General features: G+C 35.8%; 1 protein-coding gene across 1 annotated transcript in view; it reads left to right on the forward strand.

The window, feature by feature from the left end:
- The first annotated feature begins 7,042 nt into the window (after nucleotides 1-7,042).
- Nucleotides 7,043-20,652, forward strand: part of LOC140147455 (uncharacterized) — a 122,004-nt gene continuing 108,394 nt past the window's right edge. Inside the window, exons 1-5 of the mRNA XM_072169233.1 lie at nucleotides 7,043-7,298; nucleotides 8,957-9,063; nucleotides 9,920-10,042; nucleotides 18,092-18,269; nucleotides 18,586-18,704. Of these exons, the coding sequence (XP_072025334.1) occupies nucleotides 7,253-7,298; nucleotides 8,957-9,063; nucleotides 9,920-10,042; nucleotides 18,092-18,269; nucleotides 18,586-18,704 (573 nt within the window). The 5' untranslated portion in view covers nucleotides 7,043-7,252. The remainder of the gene's footprint in view (nucleotides 7,299-8,956; nucleotides 9,064-9,919; nucleotides 10,043-18,091; nucleotides 18,270-18,585; nucleotides 18,705-20,652) is intronic.

Below are 20,652 nucleotides of genomic sequence, written 5' to 3' on the forward strand. Positions count from 1 at the left end.
GTAAACGCTAAAAACAGCTCCGTATCCAAAAATAAATCACAAAGCTCACATCCTCTTTAAGTGCAATATCAGATATTTATTTAGTAGGGTTGGCCACAGTCAAAAAAAATTTTCTTGCTGAGGTGAAAGGACTTTGGTTGGAGGTTACAAAAATACATTTCGAAAATTCAGCTGAAGTCCGTTGCCATGGCAACGGCCCGATTTGTGTTTTTTACAATTTTCGCCTATTTTGGAGCTAAAAAAGTGAAAATTGCCCTTAAAAGGACGCCTTGTTGTCTTAATATACAAGTTGGTATTTAAAAATAAATTGTATCATAAAAAGGCCCCATCTTTGTTCTATTTACAAACGAAGTTGTGTTTAGAGATTCGTTTTTTAAATATCGATTTCGGGCCTGGCAACACTGCAAGTTTTTCAAATTTGAAAAATGCCATTTTTTACCGATTTTGGCGATACGAAAAATTAACTTTTGCGCTCACCTATGATTTTGTCGTTATGGTTATTGGTAGAACATACCTTGCCCCAAACATATATAATAAGAATAGCTTGGGGAAATTTATTTCTCTAAGGAAGGTGTTGCCAGAAAAACATACATTTTGTAAAAATACAAAATTCTCATAAAAAGAAAATGTGCTGAATTTTGCCCTAGATTTAGCACATGTGATGTAATGAGTTGTATGTAGAGTCAGTTTATCATCATGGTCAACTATTCTGAATGTTTCGAAACAATAAATGAAGTTTAATTTTAATGCGGTGTTGCCAGATGCCCAAAATTATGAAAGCTACATTATGCAAAATAGCCCAAATAGGTCCAAGTTTTCATGTATGAATCTAGTCAATCCAGTCAAATCACAGTCTATTATTATAAATCATTTTATCATAATTTTCACCTGTTTTGAATGTTTGGAAACAAAAACGTTCATCATACAGTGTTGCCAGATGCCAAAAAGTAGAAAAGGTACAATTCTGGTTTACCCTGTGCACCCTGTGTTTTTAATACCATTTTTGGTTTACCGTGCACACTCTATTTTCATAAACAGATAAAAGGACATTTTTTCCAATTTGCCCCGAATTTAGTACATGTGATGTAATATATAGTCACATTATCACCATGGACAACTATTCTCTATGTTTCGAAACTTTAACTTGCAGTGTTGCCAGATGCCTAAACTATGAAAAATAGGACCAGTTTTTATGTATGATAAACAATTTCTTTGATGATGCATCTAAAATACAAGTAAATTATAATAAATTATGATATGACCCCTTAAACTATTTGTTTAAACTGAAATCCTGGGGACCGTTCACAAACGCTTGTTAGGGGGCTGAACTGAGATTTTTGACCCTCCTAAGGGGGGGGGGGGCCTGAAAAAAATGACAAGAAATGTTCCTGGGAAAATTGAGTTTATATGCTTTTCTATGGAGTTGACCCATAATTTTCATGTCAAAAAAGGGGGGCCTGAATTTTTTGAGGTCTGTAAAGGGGGGCCCCGAAAAATTTTCGCGATGAAATTTTTTGCATCATGCCCCCCCTACAAGTGTTTGTGAACGGTCCCCTGTTTTCAGACGAAAATTTGTATGTTGTTACAAGGAATTCAAAATAATTTTATCATCAAGGGACCCACATAGTGGAATACGACATCGATCGTGAGCCAATCTGCATTCTGTTGCCTGCAAAAGCCGAAGATCAGAATGAAATTCTGAAACGACCATGACCAGATATTTTTCTTAATTTCTTGGTAAACTTAAAACGTATTAAAAACGCCAAATTGCAGTCACAAAATTGATAATATTAGTAAATCACCAAAGCGAATGGTAACAAAGGTATGCGGAAACGAACTGCATTATCAATAGCAAAGTATGTGCCCAACGATTTGTCTTTGGCATGTCGCTTTTTTGAAATATCACCAAAAAATGTTAAATTTTGGGGAAAACACCCCAAAATTGAGAACAAACACGAACCTTCCAAAATAAATACATAATTATTCACACTCGGTGGCCCAGCCACTATCTGCTGCTGTGATTTGGGGTAACTCGTTGCTTCCCCTCTTCAGATACCTGTACTTCAAGTATACCCCACGCCTGTACATCAAGAATGTCTTATTAAACTCAAACTTATGTTCTGGGAACACTTTTTGATCAAATACCTGGTCATATAATTATGAAATTGGAACGCTGGTAAAGAGTGTATGTGTATTGAAAAGATTTGATTGGCCAATTTCTTTTCCAACTTTTCAGCAATATCTGAAATGAAAATGAAAATTGGCGATACTGAGGACTTATATTAAAGTAATGAAATTACAATTTTGTTTGTAAACATGTTTACTGGAAAGTTTATGTCAATGTTAAAGTGGTTAAGGGAAGTGGAATGAGCGTTTTGAGCGTTTCGACAGCATTTTTTGTGGGACATAAGAGCACATCAGACATATCGAATTGCATTCTGAATACGAAGAATGTCTTTCTGATATCAAATAATTTTCATTTTTTGAAATTCACGATATAATACAAATTTTATAACAAATTATTAAAATTTGATATTTTTCACATTTTGGAGATATAACAGCCTTCGAAGTAAATTTTATAAATTTAATGATATAGTCTTAAAGTGTATGTAGCTGGGAGGAAAAGCCGACGATCAATTGAAAATTTTGACCTTTCATATTGAAGATATGGATTTTTCCCCAAAAGACCTAATTTTGTTTGTGTTTTGGGAAAAAAATCCATATCTTCAATACGAAAGGTCAAAATTTAATTGATCGTCGGCTTTTCATCCCACCTACATACACTTTAGGTAGAAATCATCAGATTTATAAAGTTTACTTCGAGTACTGTTAAATATCAAAAATATCAATTTTAATGATTTGCCATAAAATGTGTATTACATTGCGAATTTCAAAAATGAAAATTATTTGATATCAGAAGGCCATTCTTCGTATTCAGGATGCAATTCAATATGTCTGATGTGCTCTAATGTCCCACAATAAATACTGTCCAAATGTTCATATCCCTTCCCTTAAGGGCTGGGGTATGAACGTTTGGACAGTATTTATTTTGAAAATTATTTGATATCAGAAGGCCATTCTTCGTATTCAGGATGCAATTCAATATGTCTGATGTGCTCTAATGTCCCACAATAAATACTGTCCAAATGTTCATATCCCTTCCCTTAAGGGCTGGGGTATGAACGTTTGGACAGTATTTATTTTAGGACATTAGAGCACATCAGACATATCGAATTGTATTCTGAATACGAAGAATGTCATTCTGATATCAAATAATTTTGATTTTTTGAAATTCGCAATTTAATACACATTTCATGGCAAATCATTAAAATTGATATTTTGATATTTAACAGTACTTGAAGTAAACTTTATAAATCTGATGATTTATACTTAAAGTGTATGTAGGTGGGATGAAAAGCCGACGATCAATTGAAAATTTTGACCTTTCGTATTGAAGATATGGATTTTTTTCCCAAAACACCAAAAAAATTAGGTCTTTTGGGGAAAAAATCCATATCTTCAATATGAAAGGTCAAAATTTTCAATTGACCGTCGGCTTTTTCCTCCCTGCTACATACACTTTAAGAATATATCATTAGATTTATATAATTTACTTCGAGGACTGTTATATATCAAAATTTGAAAAATATCAATTTTTATAATTTGTCATAAAATTTGTATTATATTGTGATTTTCAAAAATGAAAATTATTTGATATCAGAAAGACATGCTTCGTATTCAGAATGCAATTCGATAGGTCTGAGGTGCTCTCATGTCCCACAAAAATACTGTCGAAACGCAATAAACGCTCATTTTAGATCCCTTAAGTAAAGTACAAGGTTTAAACAGCTCTGAGATTGTATGGCATGTATGGTGTATTTTTAACAAAATCCTCCTATGTCTGCTAGTATTTGGCATCTGGCAACACTATGTTAAACATTCACAACTGACAAACAGATAGGTTAACATGGTTAAAGGGGTCATATCGTAATTTATTATAAATTAATTGTATTTTAGATGCATCATCAAAGAAATTGTTTATCATACATAAAAACTTGTCATATATTTTTTATAGTTTAGGCATCTGGCAACACTGCATTAAAATTAAAGTTTCGAAACATATAGAATAGTTGTCCATGATGATAATGTGACTCTACATACAATTCATTACATCACATGTACTAAATTCGGGGCAAATTTAAAAAAAATTCCTTTTATGAAAATATGGTGCCCAGGGGTTAACCAGAATGGTACATATTGAAAACACAGCCCTTACGAAAATGGCACGCAGTTTTTGAACGCATGCAGCATGCAAGCAGCACGCGTGCCGCACCGCATGCAGCACGCGTGCAGTTGGTAGCGTGCGGATGCGTATATTTGGAACGAGGCACGCATGCAGGGAAGCGTGCAGATGCTTGCTGCATGCGTGCAGGTCATGAGCGTGTGCAGTTTGCATGCAGCATGCAAATCCATTAGCGTGCACTGCATGCGTGCAGCACGTAATGGCCATATATATGCGAGACAAAATCATGAAAAAAAAAATCAAAAATAATGGTTAACAGTGTATACTGTCCTTACAATTAGTCTTACATAACCTGGCTAGCCATTTCACAATGAACCAAAATTGCCTAGCTTAATTTTATACAAGTCACTTATCTAACTTAACCTACCTGATTTTGAACCTGGGACCTTCTGCATGGGAGTCTGATGCTTTACCATTTGAGCTATTGGGGTGTACACATTTGATTAAGTGTTTTAAGTTAATATAAGCAATATTTTGATGACTAAACCGGCCAAAGTGCATCATTTTATGAATATTGATCAAATTTACTGTGAATATTGATAACATTCATTATAAAAATGTTGAATTTTGTTTTGATTTTTTGCAGTGCCAATTAACTGTTGATTCATGAATGGCATACCAACATTGGCCCAATATTGCAATGCCAACTATCGAAAAAGAAATGGCATTCCAACATTGGGCCAATGATGCAATGCCTACTATTGAAACAGGAATGGAATCCCAACATTGGCCCAATGTTGCAATATCAACTTTCGAAACAGGAATGACATTCCAACATCGGCCTAATGTTGCAATGCCAACTATCGAAACAGGAATGGCATTCCAACATTGGCCCAGTGTTTCAATGCCAACTATCAAAACAGGAATGGCATTCCAACATTGGCCCAAAGTTGAAATGCCAACTATCGAAACAAGAATTTGCTTGCCCTCCCTCTAGACCTGCCAAAAATGCTTGCCCCCTCCCTGTTGGCCTGCCAAAAATTGCTTGCCCCCCCTCCCCTCTTGGTCTGCCAAAAAATCTTGGTCTGAAGGTTAAATACTTGAAAATTTTGGTCCGAAGGCTATCTTATTTATTCATTGTAAACATTTAAATATTTTCACTTCTAGATCATTGCCAAATTGTGACTTGATGTCAGTTGTGTAAAGGTGAATTAGTCATTGAAAATCCTGCATGCATGCAGCATTTTACCTTTACTGCTTCTGGAAACCCTGTATGCGTGCAGCATTCTAACTTTGTGATCTGGAAATCCTGCATGCATGCAGCAATATGCGTGCTGCATGCAAGATGCGTGCAATTTGCATGCAGTCCTACTGTCCGCACACAAGTGTAGTCTGCACGTAATTTGCGTACAGATTGGTAGTCTGCACGCAGGTTCTGCAAGCAAATTGTGTGCGCGGTGGATATTTGTGTGCGGTGCCTGCATGCACACAGCTGGTTCGCACACATGAACACGCTACCAGCAGGCCTTGCTTGCATGCTGCACACATCTGCACGTGTGCTGCACACTGCCGCACGCGTGCTGCATGCTTCCGCACACATTTTTCATTGCTTGCATTTTCGTAAGGGAGGGTACACAGGGTAAACCAGAATTTTACATATCTTTTCTACTTTTTGGCATCTGGCAACACTGTATGATGAACTTTTTTGTTTCCAAACATTCAGAACAGGTGAAATTATGATAAAATGATTTATAATAATAGACCGTGATTTAACTGGATTGACTAGATTCATACATGAAAACTTAGACCTATTTGGGCTATTTGGCGTAATATAGGTTTCATAATTTTCGGTATCTAGCAACACCGCATTAAAATTAAACTTCATTTATTGTTTCGAAACATTCAGAATAGTTGACCATGATGATAAACTGACTCTACATACAACTCATTACATCACATGTGCTAAATCTAGGGTAAAATGCAGCAAATTATCTTTTTATGAGAATTTTGAATTTTTACAAAATGTATGTTTTTCTGGCAACACCTTCCTTAGAGAAATAAATTTCCCCAAGCTGTTCTTATTAGATATGTTGGGGGCAAGGTATGTTCTACCAATAACCATAACGACAAAATCCTAGGTGAGCGCAAAAGTTATTTTTTCGTATCGCCCAAATCGGTAAAAAATGGCATTTTTCAAATTTGAAAAACTTGCAGTGTTGCCAGATCCGAAATCGATATTTAAAAAACGAATCTCTAAACACAACTTCGTTTGTAGATAGAAAAAGGATAGGGCTTTTTTATGATACAATTTATTTTTAAATACCAACTTGTATATTAAGGCAACGAGGCGCCCTTTTTAGGGCAATGTTCACTTTTTTAGCTCCAAAATAGGCGAAAATTGTAAAAAACACAAATCGGGCCGTTGCCATGGCAACGGACTTCAGCTGAATTTTCGAAATGCATTTTTGTAACCTCCAACAAAAGTCCTTTCACCTCAGCAAGAAAATTTTTTTTGACCGTGGCCAACCCTACTAAATAAATATCTGATATTGCACTTAAATCGCAATAGTTTTTACCATTGACTAGAAAATATTGTGGGGAGCTCTGTGTATTTCAGTCTCCTACAAAATAGGGAAAAATCATTATATTTATATACACTAAATTTTCTTATAATATTATTTGATAATTATAATAAAATTTATTTCGTGTAATTTTATTTTTATTCTATTTACAAACATATTTATATTTAATTTTGATCTAAATTTTAAAGACATTTTATTCTCCATAACAGATCATTGAAAGGTCAAAGTGTGTTTTAAAAAACCACAATACCGCGAAAACAGCTGTTGCTCCATTCTGGACCAGACACTCCCAATTCTTGGCACCTCGGAGAAGATTCGAAGAGACTCCGCTCAGGGACGTGGCAACAAAGGCATAGACATCACCACGTGTGCATTTGTCCAGAAAAGATTTACCTCTATTTGCAACAAATACCTAACAGCATCTACAATGTTTGGACATATTGGAGCACCAATTCAAAAGGAATACACATGGGGTAAGCTTAAAATGAGAAAATCTTCATTTTGTCTTGTTTCTTGAGTGTAAAATTAAATAATCTTACACACAGATAGCCTATAGTCAAATATTTTATCATATTGGGATAAAACTACACCACCAAACGTAGACTGCGGAACTCAGTCCTCAATGATACTGATAGTCAGTCACTTATCTTTTGGTCGTTATGACTATCATTTGAGGACTGAGTTGTTACCATACATCTTCCGAGGTGCAGTTTCAGACAATAGCTTGGGATTATTGGGGCAGAGGTTATCTTTTGAATTCTTTCATGACCACTGAAGCATAGTCAAGCCTGTCAAGGACACTCGGCGTGAATTGAAAGACCATGTCACTCGCCACAAAAGAATGTCAAAGGTCACCCGACACCAATTTGGTGTACTTCCGCGCCTCCGAAAATGATGTTCAAGGTTAGTGTCTGCACCAAACGTACATATAGACTGTGAAACTCAAGTCTTCAGTGTTTAGTAAAGTCATTTTCTTTTTAGGGCCATTTTTAAACAGCATGATGAAGTGATGAATAGTAATATTTGACATGACTACCATTCTCTGTGGAGCAGTTTCAGACAATAGCTTGGGATTATTGGGGCAGAGGTTATCTTAAATTGAAGCCTTTCATGACCACTGAAGCATAGTCAAGACTCAAGGACAATATGGAAAGACCCAGGAATTCAAATGAGATTAATATTAACCCTGACACCCTAGCTGCTTTTTGGTGAGGGGAAGGAAAGAAGGAAGGAAAAAAGAAAGAAGAAAAAAACCTTTTTCTCTGGTGCGGTTTCAAACCACCGACCCTCCAGGCGCCAGACATTCGTCCGAGTATAGTCCCACGTTCGAGTATAGTCCCACCCCCATTTTTCGAAAAATTCCAGAAAAAAAAAAAAAAGTTCTTTTTTTGGTTTTGGAGTGTTCCTGGACCTAGACCTAGATGCTAGGATCATTCATGGTTGACCTAAAAAAAAAAGAAAAAAAAATTCAAGATGTTTTGTATTTTTAATATGAAAATTGATAATTTGTATTCATGTCATACTCTATTTTCAAAATGCATTCAAAATTCAATGCATTTTGAAATCATTAATTAGAGTATGACATGAATACAAATTATCAATTTCCATATTAAAAATACAATAATTTTTTTTTTTTTTTGAAATTGAGTAATCCCACCCCCAATTGTGAAAATTTTTCACCTAAAAAACGGGTGGGACTATACTCGGACCAATACGGTATTATGTTATTAGTAGCATATCCTTCAAATGTGTTTTTCTCGTAAACATATTTTGCATTTTTCCTGCACGTACGCCCATTGATGAGTTGTGACGGACGATTCAGGCAATTGATTCGACAGCCTTTATTCTTATTTTCTTAAACAATATGACTTTCTTTTGGAAAGCTGCATCTGGTGGTGCATGATCTAAAGTGGCATTTCTTTGCACTATTAATTTAATGTAGGCCTATGGTTTTGAAGCACCAAAGTGCAAACGAATTTTAAAACAACTTAATTGGTGTTTTGTTTAAGTTTTCATCATGTTTTCAGGCATTACTTGTATGACATAGGGAATGTACCTACTGCCTCATGAAACCTGGAGTCATGATGTGGTTATAAATAATTATTAAAGGTTGCTATTTTTTCAACATTAGGTGGGAAACTATCCAAAGATGCTGAGGAGATCACATGGAACCCCATGGACGAGGACGATCAGGAAGATGAAGATTTTATCTATAACCACTGTTTATTTCTTAAGCAGGTTTGTAGAAACTGTTTCAAAGTTTTATATTATATTGATGAACATGGTGAATATGAGGAAATTGAATGAGAGGGCCGGTTTTCATGGAAGTTTGTAATAGTTTGGTATTTTGAATAAAAACATATGGTGCATACATGCGACGGACACCTGAACACTGACAGTAAATGTAATATTGAGTGAATGAAAATAAAAATACACTTTCAAACATTGAAGCTCTGCACAGTGTACCAGGGCATAAGCAGCAGTGGGACAGGGGTACCAAGTGCCCCTTCAGAAAGTTTTATTGGTTGAAATTGAGACAAAAAGCGGAGCTGCATTGGGTGCGATTCTCGCGCATTCGGGCACTTTCTCACAGTCTCATGCCAAGGTAGTCAATCTCACGCCAAGAGCTGCCAAATTAGTAAAATCTCACACATCCTAAAAATAAATAGTTGTCCCTACCCCCACCCACTTTTTAGATTCTCGAGCACAGTGACTTGCATGTGTAACTAATCATGGGTCAAAATGAATTTAGTCGGCAAACAATTATTCTGTCCTGGTACGCCAAGCAATTCCAAAAAGTTGACAGCCCTGAAAAAGAATGAAATTTCATTTCAAATCGGCCTCTTTTGGACCCTGTTCTCCCCCCCCAACTGGGACAAATTTCTTGCCCCTTGAAGAATCCCAAGAATCCCATACTATTTTGTATGTGTCTGCTTTGTACAAGTGTATCTGCTGCTCAAAAATATATCTGCACAGAGAAGATGCAAAATAGTAAAAGTGGACAATCCAAAAGATTATTGGAAAATGTCTTATTATTTGAAAGGTTTTTTTATGAGATATGCTAAAATTACATTGTTGATTTGATTGCTTGTAGGTAGTACTAGGTGATGATGCCAAGGAAGGTGAAAGGAACATTGTTGAAGTAGAAACTACAAATTGGAATAGCAAGAAACTAACAACTCCAATATGCTCATTAAAATTAGACCTCCAAGAAAATGTAAGTATCTCACAATGAGGTGAAGCCATATTGTCAGTTTCTTTCAATGTACAGGGTGTCCCTGAAAGAACTTTATCATCGGAAACTGAATGTTTTGGATATTTTAAGGCATAAACCAAACATAACTAAGTGGTTGAGGAAAATATCAGCTATCACACACTTTTTGATATTTGCATTTTGATGATTTACTACCCTGTTTTTGAAATAAAAGAATTTTACGAAACTACCTCATTTTCAGCCCGTTCCACAGAGTAAAATATCGGTCAATGACTATAGATGCCTCATGCACTGATGATGCGCAGTGATTAGCACTCAGAATACAGATCATGATATTTGAATCCAGGGAAAGGTCTGAAAATGAGTGAGTTTGGTAATTATTATATATTTCAGTTGTCAAAATTCAAAAAATATATGATAGCTGAATTATTCCTCATCCACACCAGATATTTGGTTGTGGCATTAAAATAACCAAACAACTAAATTTCCAACGATACAGTTTTTTCAGGGACACCTTGTATTTACAGGATACATTTTGATACATCTGAGGTGTATTTCACAGAAATTTCCAATATACCATTCCTAAAACCCATTATAAGTCCCAATCCATTGTAGGATTATATGTTGGAAAAATAGTGAATATTCTCAGTCATGCAGTCATTAGAATCACAAGATTTTGAATTAAATCAAATACTGGAACTTACATTTTTTGCAACTTGCTATGTTGCGTCTGAAACCATCAGACTTCATCAGGCAACTGACTCGCTGGGCTGGTCATGTGACTTGAAAGCTAGACTCAATCAACATAGGAGGCCCAGCACAAACGAGGCCCACAACTCCGACGTGTACCTTCACCTTAAAGACACTGGTCATAATAAGAAAGGGGGACTGAGACACAACCTATCTCACGCATGGGACCGGGCCATCAAGACAATCCCTAGCCGTCTCAAAGTGTCACATGACCAGCCCAGCGGTCAGTTGCCTGATGAAGTCTGATGGTTTCAGACGCAACATAGCAAGTTGCAAAAAATGTAAGTTCCGGTATTTGATTTAATTCAAAACCTTGTGATTATATGTTGGAGTTGCAATGGGTTTGGACTTGGATGGTTTCAAGGACTTACTACATGTATGCATCGTAAATATTAGTGAGATGCACCCCTGGTTTGTGGGTGATAATTACAACAAGTAGGTTATTAATGGAATTGCATACCCACATTGACCTACTAAAATATTAAGTTTCAATAGAATCTCAAGTCATACAGATTACATGCCCTAAATTGTGAAAGCTTTAAGGCAAAACGCACGTCTTTGTTGATATAAACTGTCTGGACATATTACATAGACTTGACATTGTAATTTGACATAATTTGACTGACCACAACTATTTTTGTGATCAAGTATGTCTGACCACCACAAATTTCCAGTCTTTTGAGAGGGATTGTGCCATTAATTGCCTATAAGTGGACCACTACACTACAGTAAAACCTGTCACCATTGGCAATATTTTCTGACCAGTGTTATAGCTATAGTATGCCGATTACTGGCGAGACGGAGTTATGGTATATGTTGTCAAATGCAAAGTTCATTAGATACTGCTTGACCAACAGGATATAAAGGTGATACTAAGGGTCTTTTAATATTTTCAGTTTTCGTAGGTTTTTTGTTCAGAAACAAAAACGCAAGGGATTAAGTGAGTTGATCTGTTGCATATTATCATACACGCAAGTTTTAAGGTGTATTTTGGGACAAAAAGAATTCCCTGTTTCATCTATACATAATCGTATGACCAATTTTTGTGCGATTGCACGAACAAGGATTCCTATATACATGTACATGCCTAAAGCCACCAAATACTTCCTGGCAAACCTGATTAGTATATATTTTGATGCTAGACTATTTTCGCGAGCAAGTCACGCCTAGGCGTAAGTACACACAAGTAAATGAAGCCATGCAATTTCTCATGAATTTTGGACCGTAAAATTTAAATGAGCACATACCCTCTTACCTGGAGTTTTGAAGTCAGAAATTTACATAACTTACGGAAACAAATACGAATATTCTCTTGCTTCAAGTTATTAGTTAGTGATAAAAGGCTAGAATTAAAGATTGGTCACTCCTAGGAGGCCAACACTTCAGAATAACAATGACATACAAAAACGGAAACAAATACGGAAACAGAAACTGAAAAGATCATAAAAAGATCCCAAGTATTGGTCAGTACTTATTTTTAAAAGAATATCTATTGGTGATTTGTGGATAGAAAAATCCAATTTTACCACTTTCATGGGGTTTTTTTTGGTGTGAATTATTGTTTTTACACATCAAATCTGTTTATATTTAGATTCTTCAACTAATTTACTTTCCAAAAATGTATACTTTTATATCTTGTATGGGTATTACAATTACAGTACTTTTAATTAATGCATTTCTACACAGTCCCCATGCATGACGAATACAGAAATCAACCAAAGTGTTTCTTTTTGACCCTGTTGTTTGATGAAGCATATCCTTGTTTTTATCCAACAATTGAAGTGAATTAAAATTTAGGCATATTAAAGCTTGATTATTCCTCTTAACAACGCAGTTCTAATACAATGTACCCCATATGTTTCACTGTTTTACTAAATTGGCCATCTGAGTCTAAAGATCTTTTTTGGGCAACCCTATATCCAATTTCGAACTGAAACATGTATTTTTGTGAGCAAAGAAAGTTTAGTAACACAGTCAGTGGCTGCTAGTGTCTTTGTAGGAAGTAGTGTACACGTGAATGATGAAGTGTGTTGTTAATGTACGAAGAGAGGAAACAAGTGAAATTGATAGGTCTGTTACATAAATTGAACCCAACCAAAATGTTGTCAGAAATTAGGGGAAATCCCTTGGCCCCAAAATATTTTGCAAAATCGTGTATCTTTTCATAAACATTGATGTTTGAAAAATAAACAATTGCTATTACACACTGTCCTGATTTATGGCTCATTTGAAGTGGCGAAGTCCTATATACATTGGTTCGTTTCCAATTTGATAGCGATTTCAATGCATTTTTGTGGTTGTGCCGCAAGTGTGACGACAAACCACCCTTGTTCGTTTGCGTGTACATGGTGTAATTTTGATACTGCAACCAGCGAAATATGCACGTACGTCACTACCAACCTTGAGGTTGCTGTAAATCTTTGACTTTACCACGTATGTCACATATTCATTGTATTAAACGCACTCGTCTCTGATTGGCTGCTGATGGGATCTGCTGTTGTCGAGTCGCTGAACTACGCGTCATACATGTTGTTTGTTCCGCCTCATCAATATCACAGTAGTAAGCTCCCGTCAAAAGTATAAAGCAATTTCTTATGGTGCTGTCAACCTACTTTTGGTCAAGTTTGAGCTGGGGTGTTTTCTAAGCTTTGAAACTCACATTGGATCAATCTGATCCAATTATGTGATAATTTTGTCCAATAATGATTATGGACAGTTTGTTTTGTGCGCTTTAATGAGTAATTGTACAACATAGGCCAATGATTGCCAGGATTCGCCAAGAAGAATGAACCAAAGTTGACCCCACATATCAAAGTCATACATATGACAGACGTCCTGCTGAATAATATTTTGAAAAATATAACATTGTACTACATAATTTTTGTATTTTCAGCAAGGTACTTGCCAAGAAAATGATTAATGGTATTTAAACATTAAGCAATCCTGAAATATTTATAAATCTATAGACAACACATAAAGCATCAAATGAAAACATCCTTTAACCAGAGTCTACCAAATCAAGGGGACTGTTGGGACCCATGGCTTTTCTATATCAATTATCCTCTAATACTGTATGGTACCTATGTTTAGCTTTGAATCTGTTGAAATCAAAAGTATCAACAGTCCCAGTCACCATATAATTGTACTATTACATAATCTGAGCATGTCATAGCATAAATGGATGAAAATCCTGGTTTTCTAAAATATACACACAAGTTCAAAATCACATTTAAACATAAATTTATTAAATCTATTTTAAAAAAAGACCCAACTTTTATGTTTGAAGCCTAGGTCATTTTGTGTTTGAACAATTAAAATATTAATGTAATACGATTTACTCCAAATTATAATTTGGATTTGTGACTGACCAAAGGTTAACCTATTATAATGGGTTATCAAATTCTAAGAATATGTTTGATGTTTTTAGGGCATGTAATTTTTTGCCCTTTTGCAAATTTTGAACTTTTTCATTTGTTCTTGAATTCATGATTTTGAGTTGTACATAGATCTATGCATTCATTATTATAATAATATATTTGTGCATTGTTTATTTTTGCGATAGCTGCGTTAATCACGAAAAGTGCAACATTAATGTTCCATGAAAATGTCCACTTTTACAGTACTTAGAACAAATAAAATTGTACACCAAATGTTGTTAAAAACAAACATAAACCTACATTGCTTTCAATTGCTTAACCTAAGTAATTAATGATTTCCCAAATTGTGCTAAAATTACATGTACTTTTGCCAAGGAGTTAATTCACCCCTCGATCCCTTTACTACATGTATAGCTGCAACCTATCATATGCCTCATACCAAGCCAGCTACAGCTACTATTGCAGTTAATAGTGGAGTGATTTGCTCTAAACTCGATGAAAGAATCGGATAGTAAACATCAATGGGCTAGCTCATCTTGGGTATTATATTTCTATTAATGGTCCCTCATTCCTTCCTTCCTGCAAAAGAGATCAAATAATTAAAGCACTACCCACGACTTTGTCTTAGAGATGGCCTGTAATTAAGGCCAGATCTGTTGGTCGCTGTACTATATTGATTCTCAGTGATAAAGTGACTCACTCCATAGACTTTCATTCAAGCATCTATCTTTGGACAATTAGCTCATCCTCCAAGCGTTGTTACCGCAAGGTCATATTCATGGGCACCGGCTAATCATGTATTGATGTAGTAAAGTGTTTGTTTTTACTGGTGCTGTATGGAAATGAAGTGACCAAGCTCTCTCAAACACGCAAGCATGCCCACAAGCAACAAATTGGTGCAAATATGAAGCGCTTGTTTTTACACTTGGCAAGCGGGCTAACAGGCTTTTAGTTTTATTTTGTTTTATATCTTTTTCATAGTGAAGTCATTTTATCATAAATATCCGAATTTCATTCACAAATATTGTATATTCTATTAATCATGCATTCCATTGGGTTTTATAAGAAAATGAAGACTTTAATGGTGAAAGCTTAAGGCGGTGGGATGACAAGAGACATATTTTTTAGTTTTTGCCATGAAACTAACAAATCAGTTTACAGGAAGTGAGTCAATGAAGCCAATAATTGCATTTATAATCCATAGGTCTTGCGGTTCTTAAGTTTAGGCCAATAATTTATTAAAACACAAGTTTTGGGTATTTTTCCCCTCCCGACAACAATCATGCCTTGCACATGGGACAGAAGTGATACCCCTTGTATCAAGCCTTGGGATTTCCTTTATAGAATCCATACCATTCCTCTTGTGGGTCAGCTTTATTTGTCTCATTGTTTGAGTGCAAACACCACTAGGTCATGCTCCCCTTTGACCTGCCTTTAACAAATGAAGACTACTTTCAGAAATTACGGCCTTCTGATCACCAACTCACATGTTAGAAAAGTAATTTTCCAAGCACAAATCACATGGTTTTATTTTAAAGAAATAAACTCTATTGACCATAACAAATGAATCAAAACAAACGCCCATTTTTTTCAAAATTCCCGGGCACAAAAATTGTTCAGGGCAATGACGTCCCAGTAATACAATGAAGGCTGACGACAATTGATCACAAATAATCATGACGTCATTGCCCAAGACTGACAGCGCCCGCTGTTTTTATGGTCAATATGAGTTTGTTGTTAATAAAACTATTTGATTTGTAGGGATGCACAATTGTAGGCTTTCCTACTTTTTGTCAATTCAAATTTCTGCATTTTTATTTATTTATTTTTAGCCCGTTTTGAGACTTTCTTATAGCCCAAATTTACGCAGTTTTTCAGACTTGCAAAGTCACTTCAGGTCGCTATTATCGGGGCACTCGAATATGAAAGTGACATACCTGTGCCCACCAGCGTACGAAACTAGGGGTCTATCAAAGTCGAAATTTTCAGAAAAAAGGGATCATTTGGTGTTGGCAATGTCAAAAATTGGGTGATTTTGTATGGGAGTGCCTAAAATTTCACATCATTGACAATAAAAAATAGCTTTTTACCCAATTTTACAGTACAAAATAGACAAAACTCATTTATTTTATTTATTGAGGACTAATTGTTCAAGAAAGGGGGTCATTCAATGTTGTTACTGAAAATTGTTACGAGGTCATTGGGTGTAGGATTTGCCAAAAATACAGGGTTTTTCATGAGCTTTCATGGGCACATAACATATGTCAATATATGGGAGTGCCCCCCAGTATCATCCCTATTCAGCTCAAATAGATGTTCCCTGTTTTTATATGAAAATGATAGAATCATTGTGTATGCAGGGGATGCAACCCCCAAATTTGCAAAAGTAATAAAAAAGTCCTCAAAAATCCCAATTTGCAAGTGTAGTGAGCAAAAACATCATGTTTCTTATGCTTTTTTGGTCACGAGTTCCAAAGTTTGGTAAGAAGGTACACTTTTCACAACCTTCAAAATCCGCACCACCCCAAAGCACCTGCTTATGGACCTTAAAGGCACTCTTCAACCTCAATCATTTACTAGTATTTGTACATTTAAACTTGGGAAGAGGGCTGTTTGGTGTGATGAATCACCTTAAAAGTATCTTTGAAGGTATCACAGTTATCTTCACTTATTTGATAGAATATGATCTAATTTTGACACCTATTTCACAATGACTCATTCAATTTGAAATAGTAATCATTTATTAGTCAAAATAGAATTATTAATCAAACACTTTGGCGCCAATCTAGTATTTATAAATGCAATCAATGTGGTTTTGAAGTGCCTGCAATTCTATATTGAACATGGCAATAATCAATTAATTCACTTGTAAGTTATGTTTTCATTTGTATTAATTCAGTGAGTCACAAATGTTTTTTTCATATTTTGAGGTGTTGAATGTTATCGATTGAAGCACCTAATTCTTAGTAGATTATTAATTATACAAACAACTTAAGGACAGAAGTAGCCAAAAGGTTACTCTGTACAAAAGTGAGATTGAGTCATTTTAGTGTCAAACTGAAAGTGTCCAAAACTTAGCAAATTCAGGGATTTTGAAATACATATTTGAATACCTGAGAGGAAGAGTGCTCAATCCCATTACAGGAGAGCGTAAACATTTTCAAAAAATTAATATCATTTTTAATTTGCATCCTGTACATTTTACAGGAATTTATATGGATGCTTTTATTTGGCAGGATTTTGTGGCTGATGTAGGAAATGTTGTTTAAATCAAGTTACATTGTCCTTAACCTGAAAAGCCTCAAAACCTGTACTCAATTAATGGGAGTTGATGTACATCCAGTTTTCAAATGTATTTTAAGTAAAGCCCTGTCAAAATGCAAGTAGATGGATGTATAGTTGCATGGTCATGAACAAGTGGTGATTGAGAAACGGGTTACATGTACCTCTAGAAATGGCTGTGATTATTTAAAAAATGTGTTATGATGTATAGTTTGCTATGCACAGGCACAATGCCTAGACGTTGATCCACAAGCCACAGCATGCTTTATGTCACTGACCACTACGGCCCCACATCATTCCATAAACGATTTAAGAACAACTTAGGGACTTTGCTGCTTAGAAGCGCACACCCTAGACATGCCGCAATTGACCTTCGCAACCAGGATCACTGGATCAGCTCCCCGAGTTTTGTACATGTTACAACAAGACAGTTAGCAGTAAGTTCCTTGTCCAGCAGAATTTCAAGTTAACTTTTCCTTGAGAACGTACTAACCACTGTCAGGGTTCGAACCCAACCTCTCACACCATGGTTAATGCCTTATTGATTGAGCTAACTTGACTGCATATGTATGGTATCGAGTCACATTAATGTCAAAACTTAACTAATAATGATATTTTTATGTTTATTTGTTTTCATATCTAGTGTCCTTTAGACATTACATTGCTCCCTCCATGCAAGCTGAGACTGAAATCAGGTTCAGGACCAATATACCTCACAGGCACACATGCAATGGGTAAGTACATTACATTGCTCCCTCCATGCAAGCTGAGACTGAAATCAGGTTCAGGACCAATATACCTCACAGGCACACATGCAATGGGTAAGTACAAGAAATTATCACTTATATTTTTGTGTGGTTATGAAGTCGGGATCTTCCTAAGAAAAGATCCCCTTAATGACAACAAATGTTATATTTGGATAAATAAACAGTATTGCCTTGATAATAATGATCCAATAAAGTGACTAACATGGAGGTGGTGCAGTTGGGCAGAACTTGAAATCAGGCCTGGCAAGGAATTACAATGAGGCATATAAACCAACCAACACTGAATCTTATGGTGGTTTTGTCATTGCAAATGAAACTGGCTAAGCTAATGTGATTTTCGTATAATATGTTTCTTCAAATGTACTTGCAGAAATTGAAGAAGATGAAGAATACACAATGAATGAGTCTACAGATGTTGAAGAAATTAGCATGTCAGAACTAAAGGGCAAGAAGAGACCAGCATCTGCACAGAAGAATGGTGCCAAGAAGGTGAGTAAGGTGAGTCCTGAATACATACCTACAGTATGAATTTCATTTGAATGAAAATGGCATGATGAACGCCCCGCATACACTGTGTGATGCGGAAGTGAATCTTCCCAGATTGGTCGGTATTTCCGATGTTGCGTGATTGGTTTGATCAGTATTTTCACCCCGTAGAATTTCACCCTGCAGTATTTTCACCCGCAGTATTTTTACTGCCCACATTTTGTCCTGTGAAAGAGATTGCATACTGCCATGTTCATTCAAATGAAACTTGTACTTTTAGAGAAAGAGACAAATATATATGAAGAAAATTAATGATATATGCAGGGTATTTTCATCCCATGTACTGTGCTGCAATTTTGGTGGATCCCATATGTTAAGGAATCAGATAGCAAACCTGAGAGCACATCATACACACCAAATTGCATTCTGAATATGAGGAGTGTCCTTCTCTGATATCGAATAATTTTTATTTTTTGGAATTTGCGATGTAATGCAAATTTTAGACAAATTATTTAAAAAAATATTTTTTGATATTTAACAGTCCTTAAAGTAAATATAAATCTAATGATGCAGGGCTTTTTGGGAAAAATGTATTTCTTCAATGTTAAAATTTTCAAATGACAACTTTTCCTCCTAGCTACATACACTTTTAAGTACATATCATTAGATTTATGAAGTTTATTTCAAGGAGTGTTAAGTATTTGATCCCTTAACAAGAACAGACTTAGTCTTAATGCAAATACTAGCTCACTGAGGAAGCATGCAGCTTGCAGACCAAATGAAAAGCTTCTCTCATGATCCTGGCTCATGCTACTTGACACAAACTATAAATCAAAGCTTGGAACAATCCAAAATATTGCTATGTTTATTACAATTTCTTGTTGAAGGGTTAAACTAATTCCTATTAAAAAAACCTATTAAAATGACTTGCAAAAATCGCCAAGGTTTGAGAAAGGTATCTTGGAACTGGCAAATGTTGTTAATAGCTCCAAAACATAACTTCAGCTCCCCATGGCTCATTAAGAATTAGGTGAATGCACTATGCACTATGAGTTGGGAGTTGTACCTATTATCATCCACCCTATAAGTTTGGTTCAGTTATATCTTTGAAAACTTGAAAAACCAGATGACAAGTACTTCCTATGCTTTTTGTATACACAAAGTCTTGATGTCTGAAGATCCACCACAAAGGAAGTATACACAATGTAGTACACGATAAGGTGCCCGACTACTGTGTGGGAGGTTGCGGGTTTGAACCCCGGCAGTGGTTAATATGCTCTTGTGTAAAAATTTGAGTTGGCTTGAAATTCCTTTGGAACTTACTGCTAATTGTCTCGTTATAACTATTGTGGAATGTCCAGGGTGCGCACGTCTTAGCTGCAAGTCCCTGGTTGTTTAATGGTTTATGGAATGATGTGGGGTCGTAGTGGTCAACGACAACCTGTAAAGTGTGCTGAGGCTTGTGGATCCAGGGCTAGGCGTGGTGCCTGCGTATTGCACTATAAATCGCTGCGCTCTTTTTTTTCTAGTTTCATTTTGCTCATGTGAAAATCTTACAAATACATGTTTTGCTTCATATTTCAGCAAGTCAAAATTGTCCCTTCCTTTGTCATGGTAGGGCAGTATACATTTATATTGTAATCAGTTCCCAAAAGGTAGGGTGTCAGGGTATCAACTCCTTAATGTCCTATACTGTCCTGTTCATATTGAGGGATAACTTATACATTGATTTGCCTTAAGTTCAGTAGTGACATGGGTGTGTTTTACGCTGGTCACTGCATCAAATTGCACGGTAAAGTTTAATAGCATACAAGGATGGTTTGTTGGCATGCTGCAATACAACCGCGAAAAAGCATCGATGTCAATACTGAACTTGAGGTTAACCAAAGAGTGGTTAATCACTGTTGTAGGGGTTACTCTTCAGGCATTTTTTTTCAAAATAAACAAAACT

Source organism: Amphiura filiformis, chromosome 3 (genome assembly GCF_039555335.1).
Source record: "Amphiura filiformis chromosome 3, Afil_fr2py, whole genome shotgun sequence".
NCBI lineage: Eukaryota > Metazoa > Echinodermata > Ophiuroidea > Amphilepidida > Amphiuridae > Amphiura > Amphiura filiformis.